At 45.9% G+C, this 25,128-nt stretch overlaps 1 protein-coding gene across 3 annotated transcripts in view; it reads right to left on the bottom strand.

The window, feature by feature from the left end:
- SUPT6H (SPT6 homolog, histone chaperone and transcription elongation factor) overlaps positions 1 to 25,128 on the bottom strand; it is an 893,672-nt gene that overhangs the window by 767,283 nt on the left and 101,261 nt on the right. For all 3 annotated transcript variants that reach the window (XM_069226188.1, XM_069226189.1, XM_069226190.1), the window contains exons 5-6: positions 22,371 to 22,560; positions 608 to 692 (exon numbers count right to left, since the gene is read on the bottom strand). In XM_069226188.1, the coding sequence (XP_069082289.1) occupies positions 608 to 692; positions 22,371 to 22,560 (275 nt within the window). The remainder of the gene's footprint in view (positions 1 to 607; positions 693 to 22,370; positions 22,561 to 25,128) is intronic.

Raw genomic sequence — 25,128 nt, 5'->3', positions numbered from 1 at the left:
AAAAGGGTACAACTTTGAGGAGAGAGCAAAACGACTCCGGTCCTGGTTAGCAGGAACCCAGCAGACACAGTCAAACATACTGACAACAGGCAGAAAATGAGGTAACCATGCCAAGAAAGAGTGTACTTTCCTACACATGTTTTCTGGATAGATCAAACCTTCACTACTTCTACAGCTCCTGAGCTCAGGCTTTGTTTCCAGACCCAATGGCAGGACGAAAAAAAAAATCTTAAGACAGACCATGCTGAGGGGGTTCTGGGGCACAATCTAACATCACAAGAGAAGGACATGGCACCAAATGTCAACAACACGAAGAAAGAAATAGAGAATTTTTTTTAAAAATCTACAGAGACAATTCCAGACCCAACCACAAAAGAGCGAAATAATGCACATCACCCAGAAAAGCTTCACTTTGGAAAAACATTTAAACTCTTGGTGCTTCAAGTCTTGTTCACCGTCAAGAATTTAATACAAAAACACAATGCAAAAGCAATGCTCTTCAGTTGCAGACAACCTCAACAATAAGAAACTGGCTAGTGCTGTATGTCTGTTAGTGATTTCAAGTTTACCAGGCTGAAACGATCTAATCAATATCTGAAGCACTTACGTGTCAGTATATCCTTGGATCTTCTTTCTCCACTTTTGCTTCTTCAGAGGTTGTCCGTCGTCATCTACGATGAAGTCATCTATGTCTAGGGACGAGGTAAGGATAAATTGAGAAATGGATAACAAAACACTGAGGCAGGGTGACAATGGGCAAAGGAGTAAAAAAATGTTATCTAAAATGAGAGGGTGATGCACTTCAGCCTTCCACTAGATAATATTAATATTCAAACTTTGCTTAATTGCGGTCAAAATTAGGTCACTGCTAACTACTTTAAACTCCATCAGAAAAAAAACCAGAAAGGCTCAGATGCAGAAATTGGATGACGTTTTAGGACATCCAGTATTGGCCTGCAGAACTTGGACACACGAACCCTTAAACAGACATAGTAAAAAGAAAAACCTAGGAACCCTCCTGGACATGACCTAACTTTGGGACCCAAGCACCATAATAAAATCTATTATCACACTGCTCAGAATCCTTGGACTAATTTTCTCCAATCAAGGCTTTTCCTAAAAAGGTATGTTAGAACTGGCCATCTACTCTCTCAACAAGACTGTCAATTAGCTTTACCTAGGCGCTCAGTAAGTCCTCCCAAATTATAATAGGTCAAAACTCAACAAACGTTTGCATCTTAAACCCAAAAATCACATTGCAAATCCTGAAGCTCTACCAGCTCCCAGTTTCACACCAGATCGCCTTTAAGGAACTGTACTAAATGCAATGAGCACTTCAAGAAATCAGACCAAGGTTCCTTCTGCAACCTCCACACACACTCCTATTGCAGGAAAGGATTTCTTTTTGCATGATCACTCACCACATTTTTGGACTGATGCTGCTGGTTTACTGACTTTGTAGTGCACTGGGCCCTGATGTCTAGGCCCAGTGTATGTGCTCTAACCCCCTAGGTTTGTGTTGTAGGAAAGTACCCTCTTTTTGGCAGCTATTAGTGTGCTTAGACTGTTTTCACTGGGATCCTGCTAACCAGGACCCCAGGGATTGTGCTTTCTCCCTCCAAATTTGGTCACCTTAGATCTTTGTGCAGTCCGCAATTGGCATATTGGTGTCCTCTTATAAGTCCCTACTATATGGTACTTAAGTACTCAGGGCAGTAGGACACCAGGGATCCCCAATGGGTTGCAGCATTTGTTATTCCACGCATGGGAGCCCATGCAAAATGTGCCTGCAGGCCTGCCATTGCAGCCTGCCTCAAAAAAGCTGCATGCACCCTTTTCACCACAGGTCACTCCACCAGATCAGTGTAAGTCACCCCTATGGTAGGCCCATCCAGCCCAAATGGCAGGGTTCAGGTCCCTGTGTTGTAGGGCTCCCCTGCATGAGCAGAGGAGCCCCTACGAACTCCAGTTCCAATGCACTGGAATTCGTTAAGTGTGGGGAAGCCATTTTACCGATGTACTGGCCACAAGTCAGTACTTGTGGTCCAGCTACATAATGGTAACTCCAAACCTGGGCATTCTGGGGTCAAACATGTGTGAATCATAACCCAATACTGTTGCCAGTATTGGTTGTATGATTCCATGCACTCAGGGGGCTCCTTAGGGAATCCCCCAGTATTGCTCCTATCAGTCTTCTGGGGATTGCGGACAGCTCAAGCTGCTGCAGCCCCTCAGACAGGTTTCTGCCCTCCTGCTTCTTGACCAGCTCAATCAGGGGAAGGCAGAACAAAGGATCTCCTTCTGGGAGGGGGGAGGCAACACCATCTCCCTTGGAAATGGGTGTTACAAGGCTTGGAAAGGTTAGCCTCCCCAAGCCACTAGTTTGCTTTGAAGGGCATATTTGGGGCCCTCCTGAATTAACCAGTTGGCACCAGTCCAGGAACCCCCAGTACCTGTCTGGCGCAAAACTGGACAAAGGAAAGGGGAGTAACTACTCCCCTATCCATCACCACCCCAGGAGTGGTGCCCAAAGCTCCTTCAGGTGGCCACTCGATTCAAGCATCTTGAAACTAAGCTGTGCAGAGGCCCCTGGGAGCATCTGAGTGGCCAGGTCAAGCAGGTGACATCAGTGACCCCCGTTGATAGGTGGTCACCATGCAAAGTGAACAAACCCCCTTTTAGGGCTATTTTCACACTCCCTTGAGGTAAGTCCCCAGATCCGCCATGCAAGACTCCACCAATACTCCTCTGCATTGTCAACTTCTGCTCCTGGCCACCGGAACCGCAACTGGACACTTCAGGAACTGAAAAGACTGCAACTCCCAAGACGACCTTGCAACATTGTTTCCCCGGCTTCTTCCAGCAACTGAAACATTTCCCCGACTGTGCATCCTCTGGGGTTGGCAAGACTTCAGCTGCACCAAGAAGCAAGAAGAAATTTCCCTTGGAATGAAGGAGTCACTCCCATGCATCTGCAGGCACCTACAACAACGCCACACTCTTCTTCCAGAATCCCCTTTGGGTTCCTCTGGTCTGGTCCTGTTCTTGCACAATCCATTTTCTAAGTCCTCTTGTTAGTCCTTGGGAAGATCAGGTACTTACCTCTGCTCTTCTGATCTCTGGGGGTCACTAAGTGTAGGACACTGCCACTTGTTGCAGTTACCCCCCCCATCTTTTTGCCTGATAAGAGGCTGAGTTGACAGAGTATACTGGGATCCTGGTAACCAGGCCCCAGCACCAGTGTTCTTTTATTAAAAATGTACTATTGTTTCCACAATTGGCACACCTCTGGCACACAGATAAGTCCCTTGTAAAATGTACCAGTAGTGCCAAGGGCCCTGTGACCAGGGAGAGTCCCTAAGGGCTGCAGCATGTGTTATGCCACCTTAAGGGACCCCTCAAACACATGCACACTGCCATCGCAGATTGTGTGTGTTGGTGGGGAGAAAAAGGCAAAGTAGACATGGCATCCCCCTCAGGGTGCCATGCCCACAAAACACTGCCTGTGGCATAGATAAGTCACCCCTCTAGCAGGCCTTACAGCCCCAATGTAGGATGCACTATACCACAGATGAGGGCATAGTGGCATGAGCAATATGCCCCAACAGTGTCTAAGTACATTCTTAGACATTGTAAGTGCAGTGTGCCCATTTTAGGTATATGGTCTGGGAGTTTGTCAAAACGACCTTCACAGTTCCATAATGGCTATACTGAATACTTGGAAGTTTGGTATGAAACTTCTCTGCACAATAAACCCCCACTGATGCCAGTGTGGGATTTATTTAAAAAATGCACACAGAGGGCATCTTAGAGATAGATGCCCCTTGTATTTTACCCAATCCTCTAGTGTAGGACTGACTGGTCTGTGCCAGCCTGCCAAAAGCAAACTAGTTTCTGACCCCATGGGGTGAGGGCCTTTGAGCCCTCTGAGGCCAGAAACAATGCCTACACTGGGTGGAGGTGCTTCACACCTCCCTCCTGCAGGAACTTTAACACCTGGCGGTGAGCCTCAAAGGCTCAGGCTTTGTGTTACAGTGCCCTAGGGCACTCAAGCTAGTGGAGATGCCCGCCCCAGGACAAGCCCCCACTTTTGGCGGGCAGTTCGGCGGGAAACTTAAGAAAAACAAGGAGGAGTGACCACATCAGCTGGGACCACCCCTAAGGTGTCCAGAGCTTAAGTGACCCCTTCCCTGCAGAATCCTCCATCTTGGTTTGGAGGACAGGAACCAATAGGGATAGGAATGTGCCCCCCTCCCCAAAGGGAGTGGACACAAGGAGGTTGTAGCCACCCTCAGGGACAGTAGCCATTGGCTACTGTCCTCTGACCCATTTAGCACCCCTAAATCTTGTATTTAAGGGCTTCCCTGAACCCCACTCACCAGATTCCTGGCGACCTACAAGTACTGCTAAGCTGCAACTCCCAGCAGGGAAGAAGGAAGACAACAACTGCTTTGGCCCCAGCCCTACCGGCCTGTCTCCTGCTTCAAAGAACCTGCAAAAAGTTCAGCTCCAGAGGACTGCCCTGCACCCGAAAGGACCAAGACCTACCAAGGACAGCAGCTCTGTCTGAAGAAACCTACAACTAAGGACTCTCACCTCACTCCAGGTGCGCAAGTCTTGATCCCTGTGCACCAGACGCCCATGGCCCGTGTCCAGGAGGTCCACAAAGCAAGAGAGGATCCCCAGGCGATTGTGAGCAAGTGCCCACCCTGGGTTGACCTCTCCACTACGACACCTGCAGGGGTAATACCGAGGATCCCCCTGGCTGCGAGCTCCAGACGAAGATATCCAACGCCCCACCCGGTGGAATTTCTAAAGCCCAGAGACTGAGACTGAGTGATTTACTTACCTGTGAACAGCTCTAACTTGTCTTCCCCTAGGAACTGTTTGAAAAATGCAGTGTCCATTTTTAAAATAGCTATTTGCCGATAATTCAGAAACTGTATTACTTACCTATTTCAAACAAAGTACTGCTGATACCTGTGTGAAAAACGAAACTTTTAAGGTACTTACCTGCAACTTGAATCTTGTGGTTCTAAAAATAAATTAAGAAACTATATTTTTTCAATATAAAAACCACTGGTCTGGAGTTAAGTCATTGAGTATGTGCTTCTTCTATTGTCTGTGTGTGTACAACAAATGCTTTACACTACCCTCTGATAAGCCTATATGCTCGACCACACTACCATAAAGAGAGCATTAGTATTATCCTCTTGGGGTCCCGAGTTCTCCCAGCTCCCCTCTAACTACTCTCTCTCCTTGGGTGGGGGGACTTCACTTCGTATTCCGCTATTTTAGTATATGGTTTGACCCTCCCCTAGCTATTTTCTATAATTCTTGCCAATGCTTGTTGTTTTCTATGCTAGTTCCTAATTACTACTGTGTGATATATGGAAAATGTCACTTACTCAGTGTACATCTGTTCGAGGCATTAGTCGCTGCAGATTCACATGCTGTGCACATCCCGCCATCTAGTGTTGGGCTCGGAGTGTTACGAGTTGTTTTTCTTCGAAGAAGTCTTTTCGAGTCACGAGATCGGGGGACTCCTCCCATTTCGGCTCCATTGCGCATGGGCGTCGACTCCATCTTAGATTGTTTTTCCCGCAGAGGGTGAGGTAGGAGTTGTGTATTATAGTAATAGTGCCTGTAGGAAGTTGGCTCTGTATGTGCTATTTCAAAGTAAGGAATAGCATGCACAGAGTCCAAGGGTTCCCCTTAGAGGTAAAATAGTGGTAAAAAGAGATAATACTAATGCTCTATTTTGTGGTAGTGTGGTCGAGCAGTAGGCTTATCCAAGGAGTAGTGTTAAGCATTTGTTGTACATACACATAGACAATAAATGAGGTACACACACTCAGAGACAAATCCAGCCAATAGGTTTTGTATAGAAAAATATCTTTTCTTAGTTTATTTTAAGAACCATAGGTTCAAATTTAACATGTAATATCTTGTTTGAAAGGTATTGCAGGTAAGTACATTAGGAACTTTGAATCATTTCAATTGCATGTATACTTTTCAAGTTATTCACAAATAGCTATTTTAAAAGTGGACACTTAGTGCAATTTTCACAGTTCCTGGGGGAGGTAAGTTTGTGTTAGTTTTACCAGGTAAGTAAGACACTTACAGGGTTCAGTTCTTGGTCCAAGGTAGCCCACCGTTGGGGGGTTCAGAGCAACCCCAAAGTCACCACACCAGCAGCTCAGGGCCGGTCAGGTGCAGAGTTCAAAGTGGTGCCCAAAACGCATAGGCTAGAATGGAGAGAAGGGGGTGCCCCGGTTCCGGTCTGCTTGCAGGTAAGTACCCGCGTCTTCGGAGGGCAGACCAGGGGGGTTTTGTAGGGCACCGGGGGGGGACACAAGCCCACACAGAAATTTCACCCTCAGCAGCGCGGGGGCGGCCGGGTGCAGTGTAGAAACAAGCGTCGGGTTCGCAATGTTAGTCTATGAGAGATCAACGGATCTCTTCAGCGCTGCAGGCAGGCAAGGGGGGGCTTCCTCGGGGAAACCTCCACTTGGGCAAGGGAGAGGGACTCCTGGGGGTCACTTCTCCAGTGAAAGTCCGGTCCTTCAGGTCCTGGAGGCTGCGGGTGCAGGGTCCTTTCCAGGCGTCGGGACTTAGGTTTCAGAGAGTCGCGGTCAGGGGAAGCCTCGGGATTCCCTCTGCAGGCGGCGCTGTGGGGGCTCAGGGGGGACAGGTTTTGGTACTCACAGTCGGAGAGTAGTCCGGGGGTCCTCCCTGAGGGGTTGGTTCTCCACCAGCCGAGTCGGGGTCGCCGGGTGCAGTGTTGCAAGTCTCACGCTTCTTGCGGGGAGTTGCAGGGTTCTTTAAAGCTGCTTCTTGAAACAAAGTTGCAGTCTTTTTGGAGCAGGTCCGCTGTCCTCGGGAGTTTCTGGTCGTCGTCGAAGCAGGGCAGTCCTCAGAGGATTCAGAGGTCGCTGGTCCCTTTGGAAGGCGTCGCTGGAGCAGAGTTCTTTGGAAGGCAGGAGACAGGCCGGTGAGTTTCTGGAGCCAAGGCAGTTGTTGTCTTCTGGTCTTCCTCTGCAGGGGTTTTCAGCTGGGCAGTCCTTCTTCTTGTTGTCGCAGGAATCTCATTTTCTAGGGTTCAGGGTAGCCCTTAAATACTAAATTTAAGGGCGTGTTTAGGTCTGGGGGGTTAGTAGCCAATGGCTACTAGCCCTGAGGGTGGGTACACCCTCTTTGTGCCTCCTCCCAAGGGGAGGGGGTCACAATCCTAACCCTATTGGGGGAATCCTCCATCTGCAAGATGGAGGATTTCTAAAAGTTAGTCACCTCAGCTCAGGACACCTTAGGGGCTGTCCTGACTGGCCAGTGACTCCTCCTTGTTATTCTCATTATTTTCTCCGGCCTTGCCGCCAAAAGTGGGGGCCGGGCCGGAGGGGGCGGGCAACTCCACTAGCTGGAGTGTCCTGCGGTGCTGTGACAAAGGGGTGAGTCTTTGAGGCTCACCGCCAGGTGTTACAGCTCCTGCCTGGGGGAGGTGTTAGCATCTCCACCCAGTGCAGGCTTTGTTACTGGCCTCAGAGTGACAAAGGCACTCTCCCCATGGGGCCAGCAACATGTCTCTAGTGTGGCAGGCTGCTGGAACTAGTCAGCCTACACAGATAGTCGGTTAAGTTTCAGGGGGCACCTCTAAGGTGCCCTCTGGGGTGTATTTTGCAATAAAATGTACACTGGCATCAGTGTGCATTTATTGTGCTGAGAAGTTTGATACCAAACTTCTCAGTTTTCAGTGTATCCATTATGGTGCTGTGGAGTTCGTGTAAAACAGACTCCCAGACCATATACTCTTATGGCTACCCTGCACTTACAATGTCTAAGGTTTTGCTTAGACACTGTAGGGGCACAGTGCTCATGCACTGGTACCCTCACCTATGGTATAGTGCACCCTGCCTTAGGGCTGTAAGGCCTGCTAGAGGGGTGTCTTACCTATACTGCATAGGCAGTGAGAGGCTGGCATGGCACCCTGAGGGGAGTGCCATGTCGACTTACTCATTTTGTTCTCACTAGCACACACAAGCTGGTAAGCAGTGGGTCTGTGCTGAGTGAGGGGTCTCTAGGGTGGCATAATACATGCTGCAGCCCTTAGAGACCTTCCCTGGCATCAGGGCCCTTGGTACCAGAGGTACCAGTTACAAGGGACTTATCTGGATGCCAGGGTGTGCCAATTGTGGGATCAATGGTACATTTTAGGTGAAAGAACACTGGTGCTGGGGCCTGGTTAGCAGGGTCCCAGCACACTTCTCAGTCAAGTCAGCATCAGTATCAGGCAAAAAGTGGGGGGTAACTGCAACAGGGAGCCATTTCTTTACAGTGCCCATGCAATGGAGTGAGTACGTATGTACATAATGAAGTTTAAAGTAATATATTTACAAATTTACAAATGTTCAAGATCAACTTCGAAACGGCTACAGGCTCCCAGGGAGGCGGGTGGGCGCATGTGAATCTGCAGCAACTAATGCCACGAACAGATGTACACTGGGTAAGTGACATTTTCCGTTCTATGGCATGTGTAGCTGCAGATATACATGCTGTTCATAGACTAGTAAGCAGTTATCTCCCTAAACGCAGTGGTCCAGCCTGTAGGAGTTGAAGTTGTTTGAAACAATGTTCGTAGTACTGCTTGACCTACTGTGGCTTGTTGTGCTGTTAAAACATCCACACAGTAGTGTTTGGTAAATGTATGAGGCGTAGACCATGTAGCTGCCTTACATATTTCGGTCATTGGAATGTTTCCTAGAAAGGCCATGGTAGCACCTTTCTTTCTAGTCGATTGTGCCTTTGGTGTAATAGGCAGTTCTCTTTTTGCTTTAAGATAACAGGTTTGAATGCACTTAACTATCCATCTAGCAATGCCTTGTTTAGAAATTGGATTTCCTGAATGAGGTTTTTGGAAAGCAATAAATAATTGTTTTGTTTTCAGAATTAGTTTTGTTCTGTCAATGTAGTACATTAACGCTCTTTTGATGTCTAATGTATGTAGTGCTCTTTCAGCTACAGAATCTGGCTGTGGAAAGAACACTGGCAGTTCTACTGTTTGGTTCAAGTGGAACGGTGATATGACTTTTGGTAAGAATTTAGGATTTGTTCGTAAGACTATTTTATGCTTGTGTATTTGAATAAATGGTTCTTGTATGGTAAATGCTTGTATCTCACTTACTCTTCTTAGAGATGTGATAGCAATTAGAAATGCAACTTTCCATGTTAAGTATTGCATTTCACATGAGTGCATAGGTTCGAAGGGTGGACCCATGAGGCGAGTTAAGAAAATGTTGAGGTTCCACGAAGGAACTGGTGGTGTTCTTGGTGGTATAATTCTCTTTAGGCCTTCCATAAATGCTTTAATGACTGGTATCCTAAATAATGAAGTTGAGTGTGCAATTTGCAGATAAGCTGAAATTGCGGTAAGATGTATTTTAATGGATGAAAAAGCTAGCTTTGATTTTTGCAAATGTAGTAAGTAGCTTACAATGTCTTTAGCAGATGCGTGTAAGGGTTGTATTTGATTATTGTGACAATAATAAACAAATCTTTTCCACTTATTTGCATAGCAATGTCTAGTGGTTGGTTTCCTAGCTTGTTTTATGACCTCCATACATTCCTGTGTAAGGTCTAAGGGGGTTATTACAACTTTGGAGGAGGTGTTAATCAATCCCAAAAGTGGCGGTAAAGTGACGGATATAACACCAGCCGTATTACAAGTCCATTATATCCTATGGAACTCGTAATACGGCTGGTGGTATATCCGTCACTTTACCGTCACTTTTGGGACGGATTAACACCTCCTCCAAAGTTGTAATAACCCCCTAAGTGTCCGAATTCTAAGATTGCAGGAGCCAAATTGCTAGATTCAGAGATGCTGGATTCGGGTGTCTGATCTGTTGTTTGTGTTGAGTTAACAGATCTGGTCTGTTTGGTAGTTTGACATGAGGCACTATTGAGAGGTCTAGTAGTGTTGTGTACCAAGGTTGTCTTGCCCAAGTTGGTGCTATTAGTATGAGTTTGAGTTTGTTGTGACTCAATTTGTTTACTAGATATGGAAGGAGTGGGAGAGGGGGAAAAGCGTATGCAAATATCCCTGACCAACTCATCCATAACGCATTGCCCTGAGACTGATCTTGTGGGTATCTGGATGCGAAGTTTTGGCATTTTGCGTTTTCTTTTGTCGCAAATAGGTCTGGAATAAACTGTGCTATTAGGCGAATGTGGTTGTGAATCGCCCAATACCATATTTTTTGTGCTAGGAGACTCAACTGAGTTGAGTGTGTTCCTCCCTGTTAGTTCAGATAATACATCGATGTCATGTTGTCCGTTTTGACAAGGATGTGTTTTTGGCTTATTATAGGTTGAAATGCTTTTAGCGCTAGAAATACTGCCAGTAGTTCTAAGTGATTTATGTGAAATTGTCTTTGCTGAGTGTCCCATTGTCCTTGGATGCTGTGTTGATCCTTTCATGGAGGCATCCGTAGTTATTACGTATTGAGGCACTGGGTCTTGGAAAGGTCGCCCTTGGTTTAAGTTTATGTTGTTCCACCATAGAAGTGAGGTGTATGTTTGGCGGTCTATCAACACTAGATCTAGAAGTTGACCCTGTGCTTGTGACCATTGTGATGCTAGGCACTGTTGTAAGGGCCGCATGTACAATCTGGCGTTTGGGACAATGGCTATGCATGAGGACATCATGCCTAGTAATTTCATTACCATCTTGACCTGTATTCTTTGTTCTGGATACATGACCTGTATTACCTTGTGAAAAGCTTGTACCCTTTGTGGACTTGGAGTGGCAACCCCTTTTGATGTGTCGATTGTCGCCCCTAAGTATTGCTGTGTTTGGCACGGCTGAATGTGTGACTTTGTGTAGTTGATTGAGAAGGAAAATGTCACTTACCCAGTGTACATCTGTTCGTGGCATTAGTCGCTGCAGATTCACATGCTGTGCATAGTCCGTCGTCTGGTGTTGGGCTCGGAGTGTTACAAGTTGTTTTTCTTCGAAGAAGTCTTTTCGAGTCACGAGACCGAGGGACTCCTCCCACCTTGGTTCCATTGCGCATGGGCGTCGACTCCATCTTAGATTGTTTTCCCCGCAGAGGGTGAGGTAGGAGTTGTGTATGCTAATAATAGTGCCCATGCAAAGGAATAAATACATATGTACAAAATGAAGGTTTAATGTAATATATTTACAAATGTACAAATGTTCAAGATATACTTCTAAACGGCTACAGGCTCCCGGGGAGGCGGGTGGGCGCATGTGAATCTGCAGCGACTAATGCCACGAACAGATGTACACTGGGTAAGTGACATTTTCCGTTCGGTGGCATGTGTAGCTGCAGATACACATGCTGTGCATAGACTAGTAAGCAGTTATCTCCCCAAAAGCGGTGGTTCAGCCTGTAGGAGTGGAAGTAGTTTGAAATAAAGTTCTTAGTACAGCTTGACCTACTGTGGCTTGTTGTGCAGATAACACATCTACACAGTAGTGCTTAGTAAATGTATGAGGCGTAGACCATGTTGCTGCCTTACATATTTCGTTCATTGGAATATTTCCTAGAAAGGCCATGGTAGCACCTTTCTTTCTGGTTGAGTGTGCCTTTGGTGTAATAGGCAGCTCTCTCTTTGCTTTAAGATAGCAGGTTTGGATGCACCTAACTATCCATCTAGCAATACCTTGTTTTGAAATTGGATTTCCTGTATGAGGTTTTTGAAAGGCAATAAATAGTTGTTTTGTCTTTCTAATTAGTTTTGTTCTGTCAATGTAGTACATTAGTGCTCTCTTGATGTCTAATGTATGTAGTGCTCTTTCAGCTATTGAATCTGGCTGTGGGAAGAACACTGGTAATTCTACTGTTTGATTTAAGTGGAACGGTGAGATAACCTTTGGTACGAATTTTGGATTTGTTCTTAGAACTACCTTATTCTTGTGTATTTGAATAAATGGTTCTTGTATGCTAAATGCCTGAATTTCACTTACTCTTCTTAGGGATGTGATGGTAATGAGAAATGCAACTTTCCACGTTAAGTATTGCATTTCACAAGAATGCATGGGTTTGAAAGATGGACCCATGAGCCTTGTTATTCTAAATAGGGAAGTTGAATGAGTAATCTGCAGGTACGCAGATATTGCTGCGAGATGTATCTTTATGGAAGAGAAAGCTAGATTTGATTTTTGCAAATGTAGTTAATATCCTACTACATCTTTTGGAGATGCATGCAATGGTTGAATTTGATTATTATGGCAGTAACAAACAAATCTTTTCCATTTACTTGCATAGCAGTGTCTAGTGGATGGTTTTCTAGCTTGTTTTATGACCTCCATACACTCTTGTGTGAGGTCTAAGTGTCCAAATTCTAGGATTTCAGGAGCCAAATTGCTAGATTCAGCGATGTTGGGTTTGGATGCCTGATCTGTTGTTTGTGTTGTGTTAGCAGATCTGGTCTGTTGGGTAGTTTGACATGAGGTACTACTGACAGGTCTAGTAGTGTTGTATACCAAGGTTGTCTTGCCCATGTTGGTGCTATTAGTATGAGTTTGAGTTTGTTTTGACTCAATCTGTTTACTAGATATGGAAGGAGAGGGAGAGGGGGAAAAGCGTACACAAATATCCCTGACCAATTCATCCATAGAGCATTGCCTTGGGATTGCTGGTGTGGGTACCTGGATGCGAAGTTTTGGCATTTTGCGTTTTCTTTTGTTGCAAATAGATCTATTTGAGGTGTTCCCCAAATTTGAAAGTAAGTGTTCAGTATTTGGGGGTGAATTTCCCATTCGTGGATTTGTTGGTGAACCCGAGAGAGATTGTCTGCTAGCTGGTTCTGGATCCCTGGAATAAATTGTGCTATTAGGCGAATGTGGTTGTGAATTGCCCAATGCCATATTTTTTGTGTTAGGAGACACAACTGTGTTGAGTGTGTCCCCCCCTGTTTGTTTAAATAATACATTGTCGTCATGTTGTCTGTCTTGACAAGAATGTATTTGTGGGTTATCATGGGTTGGAATGCTTTCAACGCTAGAAATACTGCTAGCAGTTCTAGGTGATTTAAATGAAACTTTCTTTGATGTACGTCCCATTGTCCTTGGATGCTGTGTTGATTGGGGTGTGCTCCCCACCCTGTCATGGAAGCATCCGTTGTTATAACGTATGTTGGCACTGGGTCTTGGAAAGGCCGCCCTTTGTTTAAATTTGTACTGTTCCACCATAGAAGCGAGATGTATGTTTGGCGGTCTATCAACACCAGATCTAGAAGTTGACCCTGTGCATGTGACCATTGTGATGCTAGGCACTGTTGTAAGGGCCGCATGTGCAATCTTGCGTTTGGGACAATGGCTATGCATGAGGACATCATGCCTAGGAGTTTTAATACCATCTTTGCATGTATCTTTTGTGTTGGATACATGGCCTGTATCACTTTGTGAAATGTTTGAACTCTTTGAGGACTTGGAGTGGCTATCCCTTCTGTTGTGTTGATTGTTGCTCCTAAGTATTGCTGTGTTTGACACGGCAAAAGGTGTGACTTTGCATAGTTGATGGAGAAACCCAGCTTGTAAAGGGTTTATATAACATAATTTGTGTGATGTGAACACTTTGTTAGCGTGTTGGTCTTGATTAACCAGTCGTCTAAGTAAGGGAACACGTGTATTTGCTGCCTCCTGATATGTGCAGCTACTACTGCTAGACATTTTGTAAAGACTCTTGGCGCAGTTGTTATTCCGAATGGCAACACTTTGAATTGGTAATGTATTCCCTTGAATACGAACCTTAGGTATTTCCTGTGCGAGGGATGTATCGGTATATGGAAATACGCGTCTTTTAGATCTAATGTTGTCATGTAGTCCTGCTGTTTGAGCAATGGGATTACGTCTTGTAAAGTGACCATGTGAAAGTGGTCTGATTTGATGTAGGTGTTTAGTGTTCTGAGATCTAGTATTGGTCTTAGAGTTTTGTCCTTTTTTGGTATTAGAAAGTACAGTGAGTAAACTCCTGTGTTCTTTTGTGGAATTGGTACTAATTCTATTGCGTCTTTTTGCAGTAATGCTTGAACTTCTAGTCCTAGAAGGTCTATATGCTGTTTTGACATATTGTGTGTTTTCGGTGGGACGTGTGGAGGGAGTTGGAGAAATTCTAGGCAATAACCATGTTGGATAATTGCTAAGACCCAAGTGTCTGTAGTTATTTCCTCCCAAGATTTGTAGAACTGGCTTAGTCTTCCCCCCACTGGTGTTGTGTGAAGGGGTTGTGTGACCTGTGAGTCACTGTTTATTTTGAGGGGTTTTGGGACCTTGAAATTTTCCCCGGTTTCTTGGGAATTGGCCCCCTCTGTATTGTCCCCGAAAGCCTCCCCTTTGATATTGTCCCTGGTAGGTAGGTGGTCTTGTTTGTGAGGTGCTGGCGTCTGTGGGTTGGCCTCGAAACCCTCCCCTAAAAGTTGTTTTACGAAATGTGCCAAATGTGCCTCTGCCCTGCGGGGAGTAGAGTGCGCCCATGGCTTTGGCTGTGTCGGTGTCCTTTTTTAATTTTTCAATTGCAGTGTCCACCTCCGGCCCAAACAATTGCTGTTCATTAAACGGCATATTGAGCACAGCCTGTTGTATTTCAGGTTTGAAGCCAGATGTGCGCAGCCATGCGTGCCTCCTTATCGTGACTGCAGTATTTATTGTTCTTGCAGCTGTATCCGCTGCATCCATGGCAGATCGTATCTGGTTGTTCGAGATACTTTGCCCCTCTTCCACCACCTGTTGCGCTCGTTTTTGGAACTCTTTGGGGAGATGTTCTATGAAATGTTGCATTTCATCCCAATGAGCCCGGTCGTATCTCGCTAGGAGTGCTTGCGAGTTGGCGATGCGCCACTGATTTGCCGCTTGTGCTGCAACCCTTTTTCCCGCTGCATCAAATTTGCGGCTCTCCTTGTCCGGAGGTGGTGCGTCGCCTGATGTATGCGAGTTGGCTCTCTTACGAGCTGCCCCCACAACTACCGAGTCCGGTGTCAGTTGTGATGTGATAAAAGCAGGGTCTGTGGGCGGTGCCTTGTATTTTTTCTCCACCCTTGGAGTTATGGCTCTGCTTTTAACTGGCTCCTGAAATATCTGTTTCGAGTCTCTTAGCATTCCTGGGAGCATGGGAAGGCTTTGACAATGGCTATGGGTGGAGGACAGGGTGTTAAAGAGGAAGTCATCCTCAATAGGCTCCGAATGTAGCGATACATTATGGAATTCGGCTGCCCTAGCTACCACCTGTGCATATGATGTACTGTCCTCAGGTGGTGACGGTTTAGTTGGGTACGACTCTGGGCTATTGTCCGATACTGGAGCGTCGTAGAGGTCCCATGCATCCGGATCATCCTGGCTCATTGTGGTATGAGCTGGTGAGTGTGTTAATGGTGGAGTTTGTGTCGGTGATGCATGAGTTGATGGTGGTGGTGAGGGTGGTGGAGTTACCTTATTTACCACTTTTGCTTGTGGTTGCTTGTCTCCTTGCTGGAAGTCAAGTTTCCTTTTTCTTTTGATTGGGGGAAGAGTGCTGATCTTCCCTGTATCCTTTTGAATAAAGATCCGCTTTTGCGTGTGATCTGGCTCTATTGTTTGTAATTCCTCCTCAAGTCTATGTCTTTTTAGTTGAGAGGACATTCCTTGTTCCTCTGAGTAGGAACCAGTTTTCGGTTCGGTTGCCGGGTGTTTCGGCACCGAAACCGTGTCTTTGGATTTTCTCGGCTCCGACAGGATCTTTTTCTTTTTCGGTGTCGTTCCGTCTCGGTACCGACCAACTTCGGTGCCGCTGTGCTGAGCAGCTTCGGTGCCGCTGTCTCGGTGTCGACCCTTTTCTGCACCACTCTGTCGGTCCCGAGATTGCTGCGTGCCTGTGTCTCGACCCGAGTCGGACGACTTCGACACCAGCTCGCCCTTTTTCGGTGCCGATGGACGGTCACCTACTTTCCGGGTTAAGCCATGGCCTGTTGGCGGTGGCATCCCCTGGGCTTTATCAGTCTTTTCATGTGTTTTTTGTTTCGACGTCTTACTCACGGTTGGTTGATCTTCGACGTCGAATTCTTCGGAATCCGACTCGTGGATGGAGAAAGTTTCTTCTTCCTCCTCCTCGAACTGTTGTTGTCCTGTCGGCGTGGACGCCATCTGCAACCTCCTGGCTCTTCGGTCTCTGAGAGTTTTTCTCGACCGAAACGCACGACAGGCTTCGCACGTATCCTCCTTGTGCTCGGGGAACAGGCACAAGTTACAGACCAAATGTTGATCCGTATACGGATACTTATTGTGGCACTTAGGACAGAATCAGAACAGGGTCCGTTCAATCAGTCTCGATGTTGCACGCGGTCGGGCCGACCAGGCCCCGACGGGGTCGAAATTACCCCGAAGGGTCACCGGAGCTCTTCAAGTTTCGGTGTCGATATGTTATAACTAACCCGATACCGAACGCAAACATTACCAACGATTTTTCCAAGATTCTAACTAACTTTCCGACCCGAAACCCGGAACGAAAAGGAACACGTCTGAACCCGATGGCGGAAACAAAAAACAATCTAAGATGGAGTTGACGCCCATGCGCAATGGAGCCGAAATGGGAGGAGTCCCTCGATCTCGTGACTCGAAAAGACTTCTTCAAAGAAAAACAACTTGTAACACTCCGAGCCCAACACCAGATGGCGGGATGTGCACAGCATGTGTATCTGCAGCTACACATGCCATCGAACATATATATATATATATGTATATATATATATATATATATATATATGGAAAATGTCACTTACCCAGTGTACATCTGTTCGTGGCATGAGACGCTGCAGATTCACATGCTGGGCATTATCCTGCTATCTAGTGATGGGCTCGGAGTGTTACAAGTTGTTTTTCTTCAAAGAAGTCTGAGTCACGGGACCGAGTGACTCCTCCTTAACGGCTCCATTGCGCATGGGCGTCGACTCCATCTTAGATTGTTTTCCCCGCAGAGGGTGAGGTAGGAGTTGTGAGTATACTAGAGGTGCCCATGCAATGGAGTAGTAATGTATGTACCGAATGTGTATTAAAACAATATTTATTTACATATCTAGGAAGTTGGCTCTGTATGTACTATTTCAAAGTAAGAAATAGCATGCACAGAGTCCAAGAGTTCCCTTAGAGGTAAGATAGTGGCAAAAAGAGATAATTCTAATGCTCTATTTTGTGGTAGTGTGGTCGAGCAATAGGCTTATCAGAGGGTAGTGTTAAGCATTTGTTGTACACACACAGGCAATAAATGAGGAACACACACTCAGACAATTCCAGGCCAATAGGTTTTTGTATAGAAAAAATATATTTTCTTAGTTTATTTTAAGAACCACAGGTTCAAGATTTACAGTTAATACTTTAAATGAAAGGTACTTCACTTCAGTATCATAGGAACTTTGAATCAGCAAAACAGCATGTACAGTTTTAGCAAAAATGGCAATAAGCTATTTTAAAACTAGACAGTGCAATTTTCAACAGTTCCTGGGTGAGGTAAGTGTTTGTTAGTTTTTGCAGGTAAGTAAACCACCTACGGGGTTCAAGTTTGGGTCCAAGGTAGCCCACCGTTGGGGGTTTAGAGCAACCCCAAAGTTACCACACCAGCAGCTCAGGGCCGGTCAGGTGCAGAGGTCAAAGTGGTGCCCAAAACGCATAGGCTTCAATGGAGAAGGGGGTGCCCCGGTTCCAGTCTGCCATCAGGTAAGTACCCGCGACTTCGGAGGGCAGACCAGGGGGGTTTTGTATGGCACCAGGGGGGGGGGGGGGGAGGGGGGGGGGGAGTGGGGGGGGGGGCACAAGTCAGCACAAAAAGTACACCCTCAGCGGCATGGGGGCGGCCGGGTGCAGAGTGTAAATAGGCGTCAGGTTTGGAATTGGTTTGAATGGGAGACCCAGGGTTCTCTTCAGCGAAGCATATAGGCAAGGGGGGGGGCTCCTCGGGATAGCCACCACCTCGGCAAGGGAGAGGGTCACCTGGGGGTCACTTCTGCACTGGAGGTCGGATCCTTCAGGTCATGGGGGCTGCGGGTGCAGTGTCTTTACCAGGCGTCGGGTTCTTGAAAGCAGGCAGTCGCGGTCAGGGGGAGCCTCTGGATTCCCTCTGCAGGTGTCACTGTGGGGGCTCAGGGGGGTCAACTCTAGCTACTCACAGGGTTGCAGTCACCGGGGAGTCCTCCCTGTAGAGTGGTTTCTCCGCAGGTCGAGCCGGGGGCGTCGGGTGCAGAGTGGAAAGTCTCCCGCTTCCGGTGGGAAGCGTGCAGTCCTTTAAAAGTTGTTTCTTTGTTGCAAAGTTGTAGCTTCTTTGGAACAGAGCCACTATTCTCGGGAGTTCTTGGTCCTTTTAGATGCAGGGTAGTCCTCTGAGGCTTTAGAGGTCGCTGGACCCTAGGGGACGCGTCGCTGTTGCAGTTTTTCTTGAAGTGGGAGACAGGCCGGTAGGGCTGGTGCCAAAGCAGTTGGTGTCTCAGTCTTCTCCGCAGGGCTTCAGGTCAGCAGTCCTTCTTCGTCTTCAGGTTGCAGGAATCTATTTTCCTAGGTTCTGGGAGCCCCTAAATATTCAGTTTAGGGGTGTGTTTAGGTCTGGGGGGTTAGTAGCCAATGCTAATCCCTAATCCTATTGGGGGAATCCTCCATCTGCAAGATGGAGGATTTCTAAAAGTCAGAGTCACCTCAGCTCAGGACACCTTAGGAGTTGTCCTGACTGGCCAGTGACTCATCAGTGTTTTTCTCATTATCTCCTCCGGCCTTGCCGCCAAAAGTGGGGCCGTAGCTGGAGGAGGCGGGCATCTCCACTAGCTGGAATGCCCTGTGGCGCTGTAACAAAGGGGGTGAGCCTTTGAGGCTCACCACCAGGTGTTACAGTTCCTGCAGGGGGAGGTGAGAAGCACCTCCACCCAGTACAGGCTTTGTTACTAGCCACAGAGTGACAAAGGCACTCTCCCCATGTGGCCAGCAACATGTCTGGTGTGTGGCAGGCTGGCAAAACTAGTCATCCCACACTGGAAGTCGGGTATGTTTTCAGGGGGCATCTCTAAGATGTCCTCTGGGGTGTATTTCACAATAAAAGGTACACTGGCATCAGTGTGCATTTATTGTGCTGAGAAGTTTGATACCAAACTTCCCAGTTTTCAGTGTAGCCATTATGGTACTGTGGAGTTTGTGTTTGACAGACTCCCAGACCATATACTCTTATGGCTACCCTGCACTTACAATGTCTAAGGTTTTGCTTAGACACTGTAGGGGCATAGTGCTCATGCACCTATGCTTTCACCTACGGTATAGTGCACTCTGCCTTAGGGCTGTAAGGCCTGCTAGAGGGGTGACTTACCTATGCCACAGGCAGTGTGAGGTTGGCATGGCACCCTGAGGGGAGTGCCATGTCGACTTAGTCATTTTTTCCCCACCAGCACACACAAGCTGGCAAGCAGTGTGTCTGTGCTGAGTGAGGGGTCCCCAGGATGGCATAAGACATGCTGCAGCCCTTCGAGACCTTCCCTGGCATCAGGGACCTTGGTACCAGTGGTACCAGTTACAAGGGACTTACCTTAATGCCAGGGTGTGGCAATTGTGGAGACAAAGGTACAGGTTAGGGAAAGAACACTGGTGCTGGGGCCTGGTTAGCAGGCCTCAGCACACTTTCAAATCATAACTTGGCATCAGCAAAGGCAAAAAGTCAGGGGGTAACCATGCCAAGGAGGCATTTCCTTACAACATATTTACAATTTTCATGCAAATATAAAACGGCTACAGGCTACCGGGGAGGTGGGAGGGCGCATGTGAATCTGCAGCGTCTCATGCCACGAACAGATGTACACTGTGTAAGTGACATTTTCCATTCCGTGGCATGTGTAGCTGCAGATACACATGCTGTGCATAGACTACTAAGCAGTAATCTCCCCAAAAAGTGGTTGTTTAGCCTGTAGGAGTTGAAGTTGTCTGAAATAATGTTCTTAATACAGCCTGTCCTACTGTGGCTTGTTGTGTTGCTAACACATCTACAAAGTAATGCTTAGTAAATGTATGAGGCGTAGACCAGGTGGCTGCCTTACAAATTTCTGTCATTGGTATATTCCCAAGAAAAGCCATTGTGGCACCTTTCTTTCTAGAGGAATGTGCTCTTGGTGTAATAGGTAATTCTCTTTTTGCTTTAATGTAGCAAGTTTGAATACATTTAACTATCCTTAAGCAATGCCTTGTTTGGATATAGGGTTACCTGCTTCCCTCCCACCCTCCTGTTGTCCATGTTGCTTATTCCCGCTCAACCCTACCCTCCCTTTGTTCTGGTTGATAATTCCATCCCCATCCCCCCCACCCTGCTGTTGTCTGTGTTGTTCCCCATCTGTCATAAGAAAAAAGCCACTATGACGCAGCCAGCACTTGTGGATTCATATCCTTTTTGTAAAAAAAATTGTCCCATTGCCTATCTCCCACCCTCCCTCCGAATGTACTTTCTGCTCCTTCCCTCACATCTTACCTCCTGTTTGTATTGCCACCCCCCATCTACCATTAGGGTGGGGGGAGTGCAGAGCTGGCTGCTTCATAGCACTTTTTTCCTAACATTCAGCCACGCTGCTGTACAACATGGCTAAACGACATTGGCAAATCCACTACCTCTCGCATAGGCAAGACAATGTTTGTTTGTAATGCTCATCGCATTTTTCGGCTTGTTCCAAAGGACAAAATCAGCCTCATGTGGTTTCACATCTGTCATCTAAAGTATAGGGTTAAATCTAAGGGTTTGGTGAACTGCTTTATACAGTTTGTTGGTGTGCAGCATTCTGCGTTCTTATATAAAAAAAAAACAAAAAAAAAAACCACTTTAAATGAGGCTATGACTTTTCAATCTCCTGTTAAACTAGATGTTGACCCTCGCCTAGTCCCGATTATGGGTAATGTTTACTGTGTAAAGGACAGAAACACTAACTTATTGCAAAATCAAAGAGTTTGACTTTGGCAGGAAGAATCCCTGATGGAATCTTGCTCCTTGAATGACTGAGAACTTGCCCATTTTTTGTGTTTTTCTTGATGTTCAATCCTTTTTCCTTCTTTTTTTCACTATTGCTTTTGTGTGTTGATGGGTATGATGTTCACTGTAAGAATAACTTTCTACTCAATAGATGCAGGGCGGGGACTTTTGACAAGGTTACATATACATAAATATCTCTTTAAAAAAATATAATAAGTAGAAATATTGTGTGGATATTCAGTCAGTAAGATTAGGCATTTGAACATGTATCTGTGGGGCGAAAAATGTATTTTGCATACAATTACGCGTTACCCAAGGGGCATCATTTGTATTTTTGGTATGTTTGTTAACCCAGCCCCTTGTGCCATTCTGTTTCAATTTCACGACTATCATTACAGGTCCGATATGCAAACAGTCATGCTGTCTAAAGAACCCAAAATATAATAGTGTTGGCATCTGAAATGTTTTTTCAGATTAGTATAAATGGTTTGAAATTGCTGAACTAATTTTGGATGATGATAAAATGTAAGAACATGGAGCACATATTGACTTCACAGGAACAGAGCCACAAAAAACATTAAGGGCATGGTAGCAAAGCTTTTTCACCACATGCAGAGATTTTTCTACGTCAAACAGCAGCATGTATGCATATCAATCAGCAGCAGCTGCTAGCAGGCATGGCTGGTGGGGCAGCACACAAGGGGGGGGGGGAGAGATGGTAGTTATTATTATTATATATTTTTTTTTTTAAAGGTGTTTCTTTCGCTCCCCTCCCCACCCAATCCAGATATTTCTCATATGGTGGGTTACACACCATGATGGATGTGTCAGGACTGGCCTGAGAAGGCTGAAATGCTGCTCAGGGAGGGAGTGGGAGTCTGCACATGGTCTCCACCTGGCTATGAAATACAGCTTAGGAGGAGAATTTGAAGAGTACATGTCAGTTTGGCCAGCCAAAGTGACATGCGCATTTAGAGTGCACCACTACTCAGCCTCCCTCCCAACGCAGAGGAGGTTGGCTCCACCCCAGAAGTCAGAAAAATAAAATGATAATAATGTATTATTTTATTTTTCTGCAGCCTTATGAGTAGTGGGGTGACGCTCCTCCTCCATAGCAGAGGGGCTGCCCCGGATATCAGTAGTGCCAAATTTGCTGTGACACATAAAATAAGTCAAGAACTTAGCAGTACTCTCAAACAAATACACAAGTCTACATGTAATAAATCCAGAATGTTTGAGCCCTCTAGTATGGTAGTTATTCACCCCAAGTAGGCTATAATGTTCTCTTCCGCATTCAGCAGCATCCATTTGCTTTTTTAACCACTTCTCAGCTCTTACAAACACCTACGATCCCTTCTTCACCAATGATGCTGCAGATTAGATTCCATGAAAATAATTTACCAGACTCCTCATCCTCTTCCTCCTCCTCTGCAGGAGCAGTGGTGGGTTCCGGGGGTTCCGATGCTTCTTCGTCTTCTCCATCCTGGAAGATTTCATCTGCAATAGCCTCCTTGTCATGCTCCTCTCCAAGTTCCTCTTCCTCCTCATCTTCATCATCTGACATTTTCCGTACACGACGGAATTTCTGTTGCTGTAAGAAAAATTGGATAGCTGTCAGTTATTTCAACAATTAACTACAGGTATTTCAAAACACAGGGCGAGGTTTGTATATGCATTCACTACTCAGAGAAAACCTCAGTATCTTCCAAAATACAGAAAGTCCACTGTCTCTCTGTACTCCATAGAATTATAGTATAACACAGCTATTCCCTGACACACCAGTGAACCGAGGTTTAAAAGACAAGGCAATCCCAGAAACAATTAGCTAGGATTCCCCACTGGACAACATGTTGCACAAAATAGCTATAGGGAGGAAATAGGTTCTGTCCATCAAATCGGTCTGGATTTCTGCATTTTTTACCACCTTGCATGTGATCCTTTTAATGTGAGCAAGCCTCAAAACCTGTGACTCACTCATGATAAACGGACATGGCATGTCTAACACCAGTGCCCCCCTTTTAAGATAAGGCTGCTGCTGCACAGCAAGGGTAAGCAGCACTTGAAGGGTTACACATGAACGTGTGTGAACACGTGAGGGCTGGGCGTGGTAGATTCATGTTGTGCACTACCTAGGAACTGCGCACAGGTAGCATGGCGCAGAAGGGGCTCTGCAGGGTTGGGTATTTACCTGGGATAGGCCTTATGCTGTTGGTGTACACAAATAGGTAAAGTCAGTGTGTTTTACTGTCTTGTCTAATGACACTACATTATATCCTCACGGGGAAGCCTCCCTTAGAGTTCGCTGAAAGGATCAGCTTGGCGGCATGTGTGAGAAGATGGTTTTGCCAATCTAATCAGCCTGGATTTTTCACCTTTTGATCACCTGGTTTTAGACCTTTTACTGTGGTGGAGCCTCAACCTGGGACTCACCCACAGTAAACTTATAGCAAATGGTCTGCGCATGCCTACCACCAGTGTCCGCCTTTTAAGATAGGTCCATTGTGATGCAGCAAGCGTAAGGGGCACTTGGCTGATTACACAGGAACACGTGTGAGAGCTGCACATGGGAGACTGCTGTTGTGCACAGTCTGGTAACTGCGCACTGGTAGCCTCGTGTAGAGGGTACTCTGCAGGATTGGATACTGACGAGGAGTACGCCTCATACGGTTAGTGTACACACAGTGAGAGTCAGAGTGGTTTACTGTCTTGTCTGCAGTGGCACTCCATTATTCACCTACATAATGGATTGCAGGAGAGGATTAAAGAACCACCTATTCCTCTCAGCGAACAGCCAGAAGCCCAAGGCCACACCACTTATTTTTGCAAACCTTCCAAACAACTGCATACACAACACTTAACCAAAGTGCTTAGAAGCAGTCTCATTGCTGTAGAAAGGCAATACACAAAACTACAAACAAACAAAAAGATCCCATCTCAACTTCATCTCTATAAGCCTTTAACTGAGCAGATCTGGCATTTTTAAAATTATTCTACTTTCCTGAAAAGTAAACTGAAGGCCCCACATTTTCAGTTACAAATGGAAGCATGTAAGCCATTACCATTTATACATCACCTAAATAGCATTTCTAGAGACAAATTTTGCATGGCACTGTTAGTGTCTGAGAAATGTAACAATGTTTTCAAATATTCATAATAAAAGAGGAATATACAAAGGAACTATAACAGTGTATAATGAAATCTGAAAACAATGAAAGGAAGAAGTTAAACCTTCTGCCCTTGGCAGTTACAAGACAAACCACCAACTTTATCACCCAACAGCAAAAGCCCATAAAGGACAATAGTTTAAAAAATATATATTTTTTTTGCCAAAATCAGAGTAAAGGAATTTTAGTTAATGTGTAAAATTGCTTCCGACATCTCTCAAACGGTCAAAACCCTTGCTATATTCTTTTACCTACACTTTCACCTACAGAAACACACCACTATCTTACTGAGAAATGTTACTTTTAAGAGGTGTGGCGTAACAGTCAACATGGCCACAGCATATTATTAGAGCTCCACCGACCCTGACACAGTCTTACATGATCAAAAGCAATGCAAAGATACTCACTCGAGTAGAACGTGTTTAGCAGGAGCACTGCTCAACCTGTGTGTAGCATTGTAGTGGTCAAACCCAGGTGTTTAAAGAAGCTGACACTGTGCACTACCTCACCTGGAGGGCATAACATGACATTGCCTTGGGCCTCTGTGCGTGCCGCAGACCATCTAGAGAGTGAACAGGTGTAAAGGAGTGGAGCAGAGCACAAATTAGCTCTTACCATGGATCTGATGTCTCGACCTGGCAGTGGAGACTGATAGGGTTTGCAGCCCTCAAGGCTCAAGACTGGCAAAATAAGTTGTTTATTTGTTCCTGACACATGCAGGCAACACTAGGTGAAAAGCATAAGAATTGCAGAGGAACATACAGAGTAGTCCTAGCGGCCCCATCTTATATTTTGAATTATTCTATTTTAGGTTATAGAGTTTGGGATGGGACATACAGGGATAAGGAATTTTGGAATAAACTGGCCAAGCAGGAGAGCCCATTTTATGCCGAATTTGACGGATGCTTCAAGTTCTAGAAGTGTAGGGTGTATGATATCTGCCTTTTCTGCAGGTCACCCCAGGTTTGCCTTTTGCTGGACCTTATATTTTTGTT

The sequence above is a fragment of the Pleurodeles waltl genome, chromosome 3_1 (assembly GCF_031143425.1).
Source record: "Pleurodeles waltl isolate 20211129_DDA chromosome 3_1, aPleWal1.hap1.20221129, whole genome shotgun sequence".
In the NCBI taxonomy this organism is placed as follows: domain Eukaryota; kingdom Metazoa; phylum Chordata; class Amphibia; order Caudata; family Salamandridae; genus Pleurodeles; species Pleurodeles waltl.
The sequence above is the reverse complement of the archived record's forward strand: the minus strand, read 5'-3'. Positions and strand labels throughout refer to the sequence as shown.